At 34.2% G+C, this 12230-nt stretch overlaps 2 protein-coding genes across 2 annotated transcripts; both read left to right on the plus strand.

Annotated features, from left to right (window-relative positions):
• The first annotated feature begins 278 nt into the window (after positions 1–278).
• LOC145130800 (putative protein phosphatase 2C 43) lies at positions 279–2219 on the plus strand. The gene is made up of 5 exons (XM_079065562.1): positions 279–579; positions 695–1071; positions 1168–1407; positions 1493–2050; positions 2196–2219. The coding sequence occupies exons 1-5, from the start codon at positions 279–281 to the stop codon at positions 2217–2219; spliced, it is 1500 nt and encodes a 499-aa protein (XP_078921688.1).
• Positions 2220–9111: 6892 nt separating this feature from the next.
• On the plus strand, positions 9112–11801 carry LOC145134903 (Cation efflux family protein). Its single transcript, XM_079069711.1, has 10 exons — positions 9112–9684; positions 10024–10132; positions 10203–10242; positions 10497–10573; positions 10744–10832; positions 10926–10995; positions 11108–11146; positions 11235–11385; positions 11453–11542; positions 11640–11801. Exons 1-10 carry the CDS (start codon positions 9198–9200, stop codon positions 11742–11744), a joined length of 1257 nt encoding a protein of 418 aa, XP_078925837.1. The 5' UTR covers positions 9112–9197; the 3' UTR covers positions 11745–11801.
• The last annotated feature ends 429 nt before the right edge of the window (positions 11802–12230 follow it).

Consider the following 12230-nt stretch of genomic DNA (forward strand, 5'->3'; position numbering starts at 1 on the left):
CATCTCTTCGTGTGATTCTTTTTACTAATCGCCACATTATATTGTACTGATCACCAATTCTCGTTCTGATATACTTCTTCGTAAGTTCATCGATTATACAATAACGATTTGCTATAATCAATGTAATTTGTAGGCAATTAATTGTCACTGTTTTTGTGTTTCAACTAAGATCGATCGCGATTGATCATTCATTGTTTACATTCTTGTTGTTGCATTAATCTAATCATTTCAATTCTTTCTTCCGTTGTATACAGTGTGGTGATTGAGAGGAAAGAACGATGTACGACTGGGTAGAAAGGATAGTACAGAGAATCTGGCAACCTCTGTCCAATCGCTATGCCCGTATGCACGGCCGTGGGCGTGCAGATGGAGATGGCTACGATGGCCAATGGTCTACTGATCTTGAACAACATGCCTTCGGCGAATACTCTTTCGCAGTTATACAGGCCAATCAAGCCATGGAAGATTTCAGTCAAGTGGAAGTCGGCCACAACGCCACCTTTGTAGGTGTTTACGACGGCCATGGCGGCCGTGAGGCTGCATGGTTCGTCCGTGAACATCTCTTCAATAATCTCATCCGTAAGTCCTCCATTCTCTTCTTTTCAAGTACTACGAATAATTACTGTTAATGAGTAGATCATAACGATAAATCATATCTAAATCCATTTATCATTGTTGTTTTTGATTTTTGAAGGTTTTGCTCAAGAAAGGGAGGGATTGATATCTGAACAAATACTTAGAAATGCGTTTACTGAAACTGAGCAAGGATTCATCTATTTTGCGCGTGAAGCACTGAAACACATACCTAACATCTATTCAATTGGTTCTTGTTGTCTAGTTGGGATCATATGGAATAAAAGATTGTTCGTCGCTAATCTGGGTGATTCGAGAGCTGTTTTAGGGCGTGCGAATCCGCGAAATCTAAGCAAAGTCATCGCGCAGCCACTTACAAACGATCATAATGCGAGCATGATGGAAGTGAGACGAGACCTGCAACTCGATCATCCAGAGGACCCAAACATTGTTGTAAGAGATGAGCATGGCGTATGGCGAGTTAAAGGCATTATCCAGGTTAATTCCATTAATTCTCTCTTAATCTAAACAGTAATTATAAATATTCCAGAATCAAATCATAATCTCATACTACTTCTACTGTTCTACAATTAGATTTCTCGATCAATCGGAGATTTATACCTAAAGAGTTCTGAATTTGATATTGATGATCCAAATTTCCCACGATTTCGTCTAACCGAACCTATCAACAAACCTGTATTGAGATCCGACCCGACTGTACAGAGTAGAGACATAGAAACAACTGACAGGTTCATCGTTTTCGCATCAGATGGACTATGGGATAATCTTTCGGATCAGAAAGCTATCGACATTGTTCAAAAGAATCCCAGATCTGTGAGTTTTCATTTCATTTCGTTTCGTTTTTCCTCCATTAAAATCTCTTACGCTTTCTAAAATTCAGATCGATTTCTGTAATTAGGGAATTGCGAAGAGACTGATTAAGAAAGCATTGGAGGTAGCTGCAAAGAAACAAGGGCGAAAGTATAAGGCCATTAGGAAGTTTGAAATGGGGAGGAGACGAACAGTTCATGATGATATTACGGTGGTCGTTCTTTACATCGACCATCATCTGGTGGCGAGAAGCGCGCTTGTGACGGAAGTTTCTATGAAGGCGTTTGAGGACTCGACTGAATCACAGTTCAAGTATATACACGGCGGTGCAAGTACTTCAGGTACCGGTGGTGCAAGTACTTTAGGCGCCGGTGGTGCAAGTACCTTCGGCGCCGGTGGTGCAAGTAGCTCAGGTGCCGGTGGTGCAAGTAGTTCAGGCGCCGGTGGTGCAAGTAGTTCAGGTGCCGGTGATCCAAGTGATTCAGGTGCCGGTGGTCCAAGTGATTCAGGCGCCGGTGCTCCAAGTGATTCAGGCGCCGGTGGTGCAAGTGGTTTAGGCTCCAGAGGTGCTAGTAGTTCAAGTTCCAGTAGTGCAAGTAGTTCAGGCGTCGTTGGCGGTGGTGCAAGTAATTCAGGCGACGGAGGTGTAATTAGTTAAGCCGCCGGAGGTGCAACTAGTTCAGGCGATGGAGGTGTAAGTAATTCCGGCGAGTGACAAAGTTTTTGCAACGAATGCGTCGTTTCTGGTAAATGTCGATTCTATAACTCTTGATTCTTTTTTGTACAAACAGGAATCTGTGAATCTGTGCAGTTAATACGATTTTGAACATAGATTTTGGTAAAACACTAAAACGATAGTTTCTTGAGTTCATATGTTCTTGAAATTCAAAAAAAAAAAGTTTATGGGTTATGTCTATGAAGCATTGTTAGTAGTTAATTATCAGTTTAATCACGTAAAATGGCAATAAGGGTGCATGATCTAATTAAAAAAGTTTTGATCAATATGAATTTCATTAGATAGTGAATAACTGATTCAGCTTTTTAGTTTTTAAAAGGTTTGTAACACCACTTCATCAAGATGATGACAGAAAATCTCTCCAAACCTTAATTAATTACGGTTTTTTTTTTCCTGGCTTTTTTAATACAAAGGAAAAAAAATGAATTAATTTGTATATTCCTTCATTAATTTTCTTTATTTGGACTTACAGCTGCTTCTTTTTTCACAACAACCCTTCAAGTCCCAGCATATCACCAATTAGCATACTTTATTTGTAATTTAAGTTAGTTAGCTACATTTAAACATAATCATAATTAATAAGATACATAATCCACTTTCCAAGTCAAGATTCTACTAACATCATTCTTTTGACACATGTTTTACTAACATAAATAAATATGGATGTTTGAAAAATGCTTTTACTCATAAAAATATTAACATTTAGGCTTCATGTGATATTTTGGAGTTGAATCAGGTGGATTTACAAATGTGAAATTAATGCAGAAAATACATAATGAATGGAAATAGCCAAAAATGAAGACGACGTGTTAAAGAAAACCCAAGAAAACCAACTTCATTCTTTTAATCTCTAAATCCTTATAATTTTGATAAAAATATAATTTAAAAAAAAACTAATTAATGACGGTTAATCATATTTATGATGATAAAATTAAAACCTAATAAGATTTCTAATTGTTTAAGGAAATAACTAAATAAAAGGAAATTAAGTCTCATAATTCATGTAAATGATTTGAGTGGTCTTTTTTCATAAGTTGTAATCCGTAAACTTTTGTTTGTTTGCCTTCCTCCTCCGACTAGCTTCATGCTAGCCGCGTAATTTTTTTTTTATAATATCATTTGTCGTTTCAAAAAAAAAAATTAATTAAACAAATAAGAAAAATAAAATAAATAAGCCCTAATCTTTATCAAATTCATTTAGGATAAACCCCTAAAATATTTTCAAATTTTGGTCCAAAATGAATCTTTTAGGATTAGGAAGTGGCATTATGGTTTGCGTAAGTTACAAGTCGAAGCACGAAAGCAAGTAGTATTTGGGTTAGTTGGTTTAGTGTTTTTAAATAGGGATAATGACTTGATAGGGTAAAATACTTTTTGAAATATACACATTTAGTACTTATTTTTTTTTTTTTGTAAAATAAACTCTTATACTTTATTTTTTGTAACAATGTAATCCTTGTGACCGGCTATACCCGGTATACCGGTCATATACGAATTTTCTTTTAGGGAAAATGACTTGATAGGGTAACATACGTACACATTTAGTCCTTATTCTTTTTTTTTTGTAAAATAAACCCTTATACTTTATTAATATGTACACATTAGATCATTTTCACCGGATTCTACAGGTTTTGCTGATGTGGAAGCACAAGTGGCACTAAATAGCAATTAATTAGCTTAGTCACCGGAGGTGGGTGATCCTCCAGCAACAGGAAAAGGGCGACGACCCTTCTCTTTCTCGTCTCTCTTCCTTCCGGTCGAACAGCAACAGCCAAACACCCTTTACCTGTTGTGTTTCTCCGATCTGTCTCTCTTTGCCTCCATCTTTGAGATATGTTGCCAGAAAAAGAAGAAAGAATCGACGAGGGGGCTACCAGAGCAGCTCCTCGCCGCCAACTAACGTCTCTACTTCCTCCTGCCCCCCCTTCGACCTTGTTGTTTTTGCCATCATTCCTCCTTGCTACCAGTGATGTGTAGGAACACACAAAGGAGTCGCCGGAGATCGGGGTTCTCCCTCTTTTTCATGATGAATAAAAGTTGGAAAAATCTCGTTGTGGATATGTGGATGCCACCTGGGTATTTCATTTCAACAAAATAAAAGAAAGGGAAAATGACTTGATAGGGTAAGATACTTTTTGAAATGTACACATTTAGTCCTTATTCTTTTTTTTTTTGTAAAATAAACCCTTCCACGTCAGCAAAACCTGTAGAATCCGGTGAAAATGACCTAATGTGTACATATTAATAAAGTATAAGGGTTTATTTTACAAAAAAAAAGAATAAAGACTAAATGTGTACATTTCAAAAAGTATCTTACCCTATCAAGTCATTATCCCTTTTAAATATGATGTGATGTGGGTTAAAGAAAATGAATTTGCATGGGTTGGTTTCATATATGGGTTTCGTAATTGCTTGGATATTATATTATGTGATAATGCAAGGTGAGGCAGTGGTGTCATAGTTTTTACGGGATTAAATTAATGAACCTATTATTTTAATCATCAAAAGCTATAGCAACATTGAATTGAAAACATGAGGTATATCATGCATGTATGGGATATATGCTTATTATGGTTCTTCTCTTTGACCATAGGAGGATATATAATTATATATGCTTATTATGGTACACGATTTTCCTTTGCTTTGTGATTCACAACTTTGATCCCACAATTCTTCAAACATTTTTTGTATTTGCGGCCATCAACATGGTGACTCAAACTTCCTTGTTCAGACCTAGATAACGACCAAATTTTGGAAACTCCAAACGAAAAAGTTCTAGGTAATTATGTCTTCTTTAAGAGCATTTTAGATCACCTTAAATGGAGTTATGAACTGCCGTATATGATCAAATCCTTTTACCAATTATTTGCACATATTCCACACACACAAAAAAAATCATACAATTCCATGCATAAATAGATATTTCAAACAAGTATTAAAGTACACACCTTGCACCATCCCCTTCCCCTTCGGAAAACTTTACCTTCGCTGCATTATCACAACCACTCCCAATTAACTTGTTGTGAGTGCATATAGGTCCAACCCTAACATTTCGAAAGTCATTGTGCGCAAATCAAAATGAGGCTCTATAAAAAACCTTCTTATAAAATATTATTAAGTAAATTTACTAGTGCTAAATTCAAAATTAAAATTGCTAACAAACATCTCATAAATTCACTACCACAACATCATATATTCACTCATTAGTAATAAATTGAATATGTTACAAGCAAGTTTGCAATACAAAATGGTTAATCTCTATTGAGACATTGTCAAGCACAAATAGGATTTTAAAAGCTTTAGTTTTAAAAAACTTCTTTGTTGATACAATTGTCTTTAATTACACAAGGCTTTTCGTCTACGAGCAAAATGTCTAAAATACCCTTCCTCGTCACTTTAAGTTCTTTACACATACATAAGTTTTACATACTACATTATTCACAATATTATACAAAACTTATACTATTATTTCAACACACGATGTTACAAATAAGAAATTAAAAATGTTTTCATATTGTTTATATTATTTAAACATACGCTCACTACTCATTACCTCATCAATAATCATAGTCTCAAATTGAAGTTTTTTGCTTAAGTTATTTTCTTTAACCAATATATGTTATTTGTAAAACTCGCCGAGTTGGCCGATTACTCCTCCGAGTACTCGCTACTCGGCCCCTTACCGAGGCGAGTTACAGAATCTCGAGTACTCCCCGATAGGCCCCTTACTGAACTGAGCAATGTTGTAAAACTCGGTCAACTCGGTGATTAATATGTATAATATACTTGATGATTTATTATTTAACACACACATGTAATTATTACTATATATATATATATATATATATATATATATATATATATATATATATATATATATATATATATATATATATATATATATATATATCTTAAATTTTCAGTAATTACTCACGAAGTGGGACCATTATGTGTTTTTAAGTTTATGTATTCACATTTATCTAACTTTGTTATATATTTCAATCAAATTATGATTTGAACTTATGATTTTGACATATATAATTTCCCTAAAAATATTTCTACATGAATTACCAAATCCGAGTACTCCCCGAGTACTCGCTACTCGGTAGTCGACCGAACAGGTACCGAGTAATGAGTTCTACAACCTTGATCATATAACCATATTAGTTATAAAGTCAGATCTGCTAAATTCATATTCTACTAGACAAGTAGTTTCATTTTTGATATTTATATTTATGTCCTCATTAACAAGTTTATATAAAGCTTCTACTGTTCTAGGAGCTTGAATTACTATTGTTTTCTTAATTTCAATCTTATTTTCTCACCTTGTAGTTGACAAATATTATAAAGCGAGACTTTGCTTGGGTAAAGTGTCTTTTAAAATTTTCCACTATTTTTCGAATCAACAAACAATGTATAAATACGTTGAACAACTCCAAAAACTTCTTTTTCACAAGAGTTTATCATATCTGACAATGCCAAGTTAAGATAATGTGAAGCACACGGTGTGTAAAATGATCTTGGATTAATATCCAAAAGTTTCCTCTATATGTACTTATGTTTTCCCTTCATTCATGTTTGACCCACTCAACATGGGAGAGAAAGCAACCAAGCACAATTGGGAAATTAAAAGAAATAAGAGATACTAACCTTAACCTATAGTCAGCGAGTCATTTAGAGGGGAATGAAGTGATGACCACGGAATCAAATATCAAGACTCAAGACAGTAAAACAACAACTTTCAGCAAGAGAGACGAGCAACACCGACGATCCACTGGCACCATTATTATGTTTGTTAGGGTTTAACTTGTTATTTACTTTTTGGTGGGTTTATAAGATATGAAAACATTTTCTAGAATATATATTACAAACAAATTTGTATTTTTCTTTGAATATAGAATTTTCCTTAAATTGTTGATAAATTTTAGAATTATGATTAGATTTTGATTTAATGATTTTCTTTGATTTTTTTCATAATTAAAATGAATTCAAGATTGCGACCTAATGTTACATTGTATATATAAATAACCAATGACTAATTTTCTTTAATGATAACACATAAAAATGCAATTTACGAAAATACCAATAATATAACAATAGATGTGTCCCAAATTTTGACCCCCTTAAAATCGTAGGCCATGTGCGACCACACCGTCCGCACACCCCCAAGACCGCCACCGAGTGCATATTGGATCCCAAATGTGATCATTCATTCCAATAGTTCTTTTGTAAGCGTTATCAAAATATACTCGTGTCACTTTGGTTTCACTGCCCTTGTCCTCTAGTAGGTAGGTGCATACAGGATATGAGTAATATTTGGGTCTGATTTCGTAGACAAGATATGAATTGTAAAAGGGATTGATATTGTGGGATCGACGTTGTAAATGGGATTTGATTCATAGACTAGAATGACATCATATATATGATTCGAATCATTTCATGGATTGTATCTATCTCGTCTTCTACAATTCATTCTTCTTATTTGCTTGGTTTGAAAAGTGTGTCATCTTTGGGGTTATTATCGATTCACCATCTATTTAAGAGTTTTTATTTGTGCCTTTGACTCTTATGTCTACCGAACGTCAAATATAAAACAAGATTTATATATCGTTATCTACCAAATCATATTATAATATGGTATGTTGGTTTAAATGGATTTTTGCAGGTAATGCTTCATCATGTAAATTCTTTTAAGTAGTCTAAAATGCGTAGTTGTTTTTCTCGTATTTTTCAAACATGTATGTGTGTAATTATTTATGTATTGGTTACAATGATACGTATTATACCTTTGAACATTTATGTGTTTTGATAGTTTTAATAAGTTGGGACTTTCACATTTATTTAAAGATATTTTTGGCCACATCAAGGAGTGTTATAATCGACATATATAAAACATATTGAACTAGCTCATATTTACACAAATTAGTTTATTGAGATGCAATGTAAGACTTACATTCATTTGGCTATAAATAAAAGGGAATAGGTCGCCCTTCGTTTGTTTTGAATTGAGACCAATATACCTACAACAAGTTGGAGATTGCTAGAGTATATGCTTATGAAATATCGAGCAAACATTACTACCAAGGTCATATAAACATATTAGACCGCATAACTATGACTAAACTCTGACCATTTAAGAGAGGATCCAAAACACTTTATAACTTCTTCTAATGGTTGTAAGGAGGATGACATAAAGACTGCAAACGATTGTGACATTTAAACGATAACAATGGACAAGTGATGCTCCATGTAGACCATGTTGTACCAAGGACATGGCCAATGCGAATCCACCCTAACCTAAATTAATGGAAGCTTTAGTGTCCTCCTTATATAGTTGAAGACTCCCACACCTCTTTCGGGATACAAACTATGCACAATGCATTGGTTTTATGATGGTTTGTGTTTCAGTATACTCCTATTGTGAGGGATTCATCAAAACTCAAAAGAGCTAACACTAAGTTTGTTAGAATACGATATTTTCCTCTGAAGATATAGATATAGAAGTCTATTATGATTCTTTGCATCTACTATAACCAGACCAACACTTCCAAGGTATTGTATTCACAAACATCATATAATTGTGATTTAGTTGCTTATATAATTCTAGAATCACCACATGGGTTGGTTTTTTAATTTCGTTTACATTGTATTTCGTTTGTATTTGTATAGTTGTTTTGCATCATACGAAACCAACAATTACGATTCCTTAGTTTTAATATTATTATTAGAATCATTGTTGAGTTAATTAAAGATTGTTTTGAACAATCGTAACTATGTTATTGGGTAATGAATTAAAGAGCTTTACAGCTGAGTATGGTGTTGTATTTATTTTTTTGATATGGATGGTTCAAGGATTCAAAAGTAGTTTAGGATTAAATTAAATTTAGTGTTAAAAAAAAATAAAAAAAAATGGAAAATGAATACCATAGTGTTAATTTTGACTTTTTAGTCAAAGTCTCGTGGCGCCGATGACTCCGATGACTCTTTCTTAACCTTCCCAGATTTCGATCCAATATTGGTTTCCTAGGGTTTTTGATTGAAAAAATTTCTCGCCGTAATGGAAAGATCGGGGGTTCCTGATCAGCATACCGATTCAAGATACCCTTTCGATTATCAGAAACTAGAAGCCGAGACACCTCGCTCGTGGAACGCCGGTGATTTCGACCGGCGATTCGCGTTTTCCCGGCAAACTTCGTTTCGCCAGTCCGGTGAACAACCTCCTCACACGCCAGTATCGATAATTACTAACAATCATTCTTCGAAGAAGCCTGTACTTTCTCGTACTTCGTCTAAGATTGACATATTTCCGGCAACGAAGGTTTTTTCGCAGCAACGAGAATATGGAGGTGATAGAATATGGACGGAAGAAGATTTTTCCTCTTTCAGTAAAAGTGAAAAGTTTTCGATTTCAGCCTTTGTTCTTTCTTTTTATAATGCTATTAGATCGGGAAATAGACCGATGAAGAGACTGGTTTTGTTGATTTCACTTAACGTGGCTTGTTCTACTGCCGAATTGCTTATTGGTCTTCTATCCGGTCGAGCAGGTATGCCTATATATGTATACATTGCTTCTTGTTTCCTAATTTTTAATTAGTCCTTTTGTTACTTCAATGTGAGTGCATTATTTGCTAGAGAGTCCATAAAAAAGCTTTGTTGTTTGCTAGCAAGTCTTTAGTTATTGTTGTGATCATCAGAAAACATGGCATTCATACGTGCACAGAGTATGTAGCTAGGATTTCCGGTTGGATTTCTGTGATGCTTTGCTTGATTTGCATATATCCATACAAGAAACCAGTAGTTAGTGGCTGTTTCTTATTTATGAAGTTTGATTTCAGTGTGAGTGTTTAATTCACTCCATAATGTTTCTGTTGGTTTCTATTCAGGTTTGGTATCAGATGCATTTCATTTGACGTTTGGCTGTGGCCTTTTGACATTTTCTTTATTTGCCATGGCTGCTTCTAGGAGAAAGGCTGATCGAATCTACACTTATGGGTGAGCTTTGAATCTGTATATGTTGACCTAGTCATCTTCATGAGCTAAAATAAACTGCTTTTGGTATCAGGTACAAAAGGCTAGAAGTTTTATCAGCTTTTACCAATTCTGTAAGTATGCACAATTTTTTCACTATTCTCTAATGGCGTCTCTCTATCTGTCTTATTTTAATAAATAAGGAATCTAAACATGTTTCCCTAATCTCCCTTGATATGAAACCTACTGGTTCTATCACCTAACTCGTCTTTTCATGTCATTGTAACATTTTTAATGTCACTAATGCATTGATTGTGTTTATAGTTCCCCCATTTGTATTCATGGGGCTAACATGTTGATTTCTAATTTGTGCTTCATGTTTAGACAGCTATTTCTTTTGTTTATGGCGTTTTCCTTGGCTGTTGAAGCACTTCATGCTTTTGTACAAGATGAATCTGAACACAAGTAAGTCATATTCTTTCCCACTTACTTTCGCTAATCATCCTCTGAAATGATTCCATTTGCATAATTCCACAACTCAATATGTATGATCCAATTGAATAGAAAGTTTATACAAGTAATCATGATGAAACCTTACTCATTGTTATTTACATTTTTACCCTTGTCAAATGCAGGCATTACTTGATTGTTTCTGCAGTAACTAACTTGTTTGTGAATCTCATTGGCATTTGGTTCTTCAGGAGTTATGCTCGTGTTAGTCTTGGTAAGTTTTCCTTTTACTTTTAGGATATTTGTGATGATAAATTATAGAAATATGAAAGCATGATATAATTGATTTTACCTTTTTGATTTTCAGTTTATAGAAATGCTGAGGATATGAACTACCACTCAGTTTGCTTGCATGTTGTTGCTGATTCCATTCGTAGGTAGGTACACATTACATATTTATTTGGTTTCATGTTTTTCACACTATCATGGATTAATTCATTTAGGAAGACAATAAATTCAGTTAAAGGTGGTTATGTGTTGTTTTTTCAGTGCAGGTTTGATTTTGGCATCTTGGCTATTGAGCCTTGGGTAAGCTTTATCATAATCAATAAACTAATATTTAAATTTAATTCTCTTTTGTGTATGTAATAATACATTTCTGTTTTTGTTTTTTCAGGGTTGAAAATGCTGAAGTTTTGTGTTTGGGATTAGTTTCATGTTCTGTTTTTATGCTTGTGATGCCACTCTTCAAAACAAGCAGTGGCATCCTTCTTCAGGAGGCACCCCCCAGTATTCATTCCTCTGCATTGGCCAAATGCTGGAGACAGGTATTCATTAATAGCATCCCACTTTCATTTCTTTCTATTACAACATTTCACATGTTTTTTTTGCCAGGTGGCGTCCCTTGAAGATGTTGTTGAAGTATCCGAAGCTCGGTTTTGGGAATTTGTGCCAGGTCATGTGGTTGGATCAGTATCACTGCAGGTAGAATTAAGAGAAAACATTTATTTATTTATTTTTTTTGGTAAACTTGTGGATTAAAATTATAGTGATTGAGTTATGTTTGTTGGGAAATGAACAGGTGAAAGAGGGGGTGGATGAAAAAGCGATAGTTGGTTTTGTACGTGATTTGTATCATGATTTAGGAGTACAAGATTTCACACTTCAGTTGGACACGTCAGCATGAGCCAGATTATCATCTCATGAATCATATAAGAAATATTAAATAGTAAATTTCATGACATTTTATAGTGCACACATACATGAGTTCGAATAATTTGATGGACTAAAAACGAATATAAAAAACCTCTAAATTAGGATTTGCAAGCCAAACAAACTAATGAAGAAATCAAGAAGGTATCAACAATAACTGCTTTATTAAGTCACAACTCAAAGTTAATATATATATTTATTGTTGGTTATTTTTAGTTTTATGGGGTATTTTAGGTAGTTGAAATTAATACCACTACCTAATGAGACTATAAGAGACAAAACGATACACAGTCGAGAATCGAAATATTGTTTAAGAGCGACTTTATAGGATCTAATGTCCATATCCAAGTTCTTGAATATAACTTACCATTTCATATTCATATCTTTTTAATATTTTTGTTTGTATCTTTCTAATATTTATCGCTAAATGCTTAATTGTAAGAGAGTCAAAACTTGAGGC

Source organism: Lactuca virosa, chromosome 8 (genome assembly GCF_052849685.1).
Source record: "Lactuca virosa cultivar CGN04683 chromosome 8, Lactuca_virosa_CGN04683_v6, whole genome shotgun sequence".
In the NCBI taxonomy this organism is placed as follows: domain Eukaryota; kingdom Viridiplantae; phylum Streptophyta; class Magnoliopsida; order Asterales; family Asteraceae; genus Lactuca; species Lactuca virosa.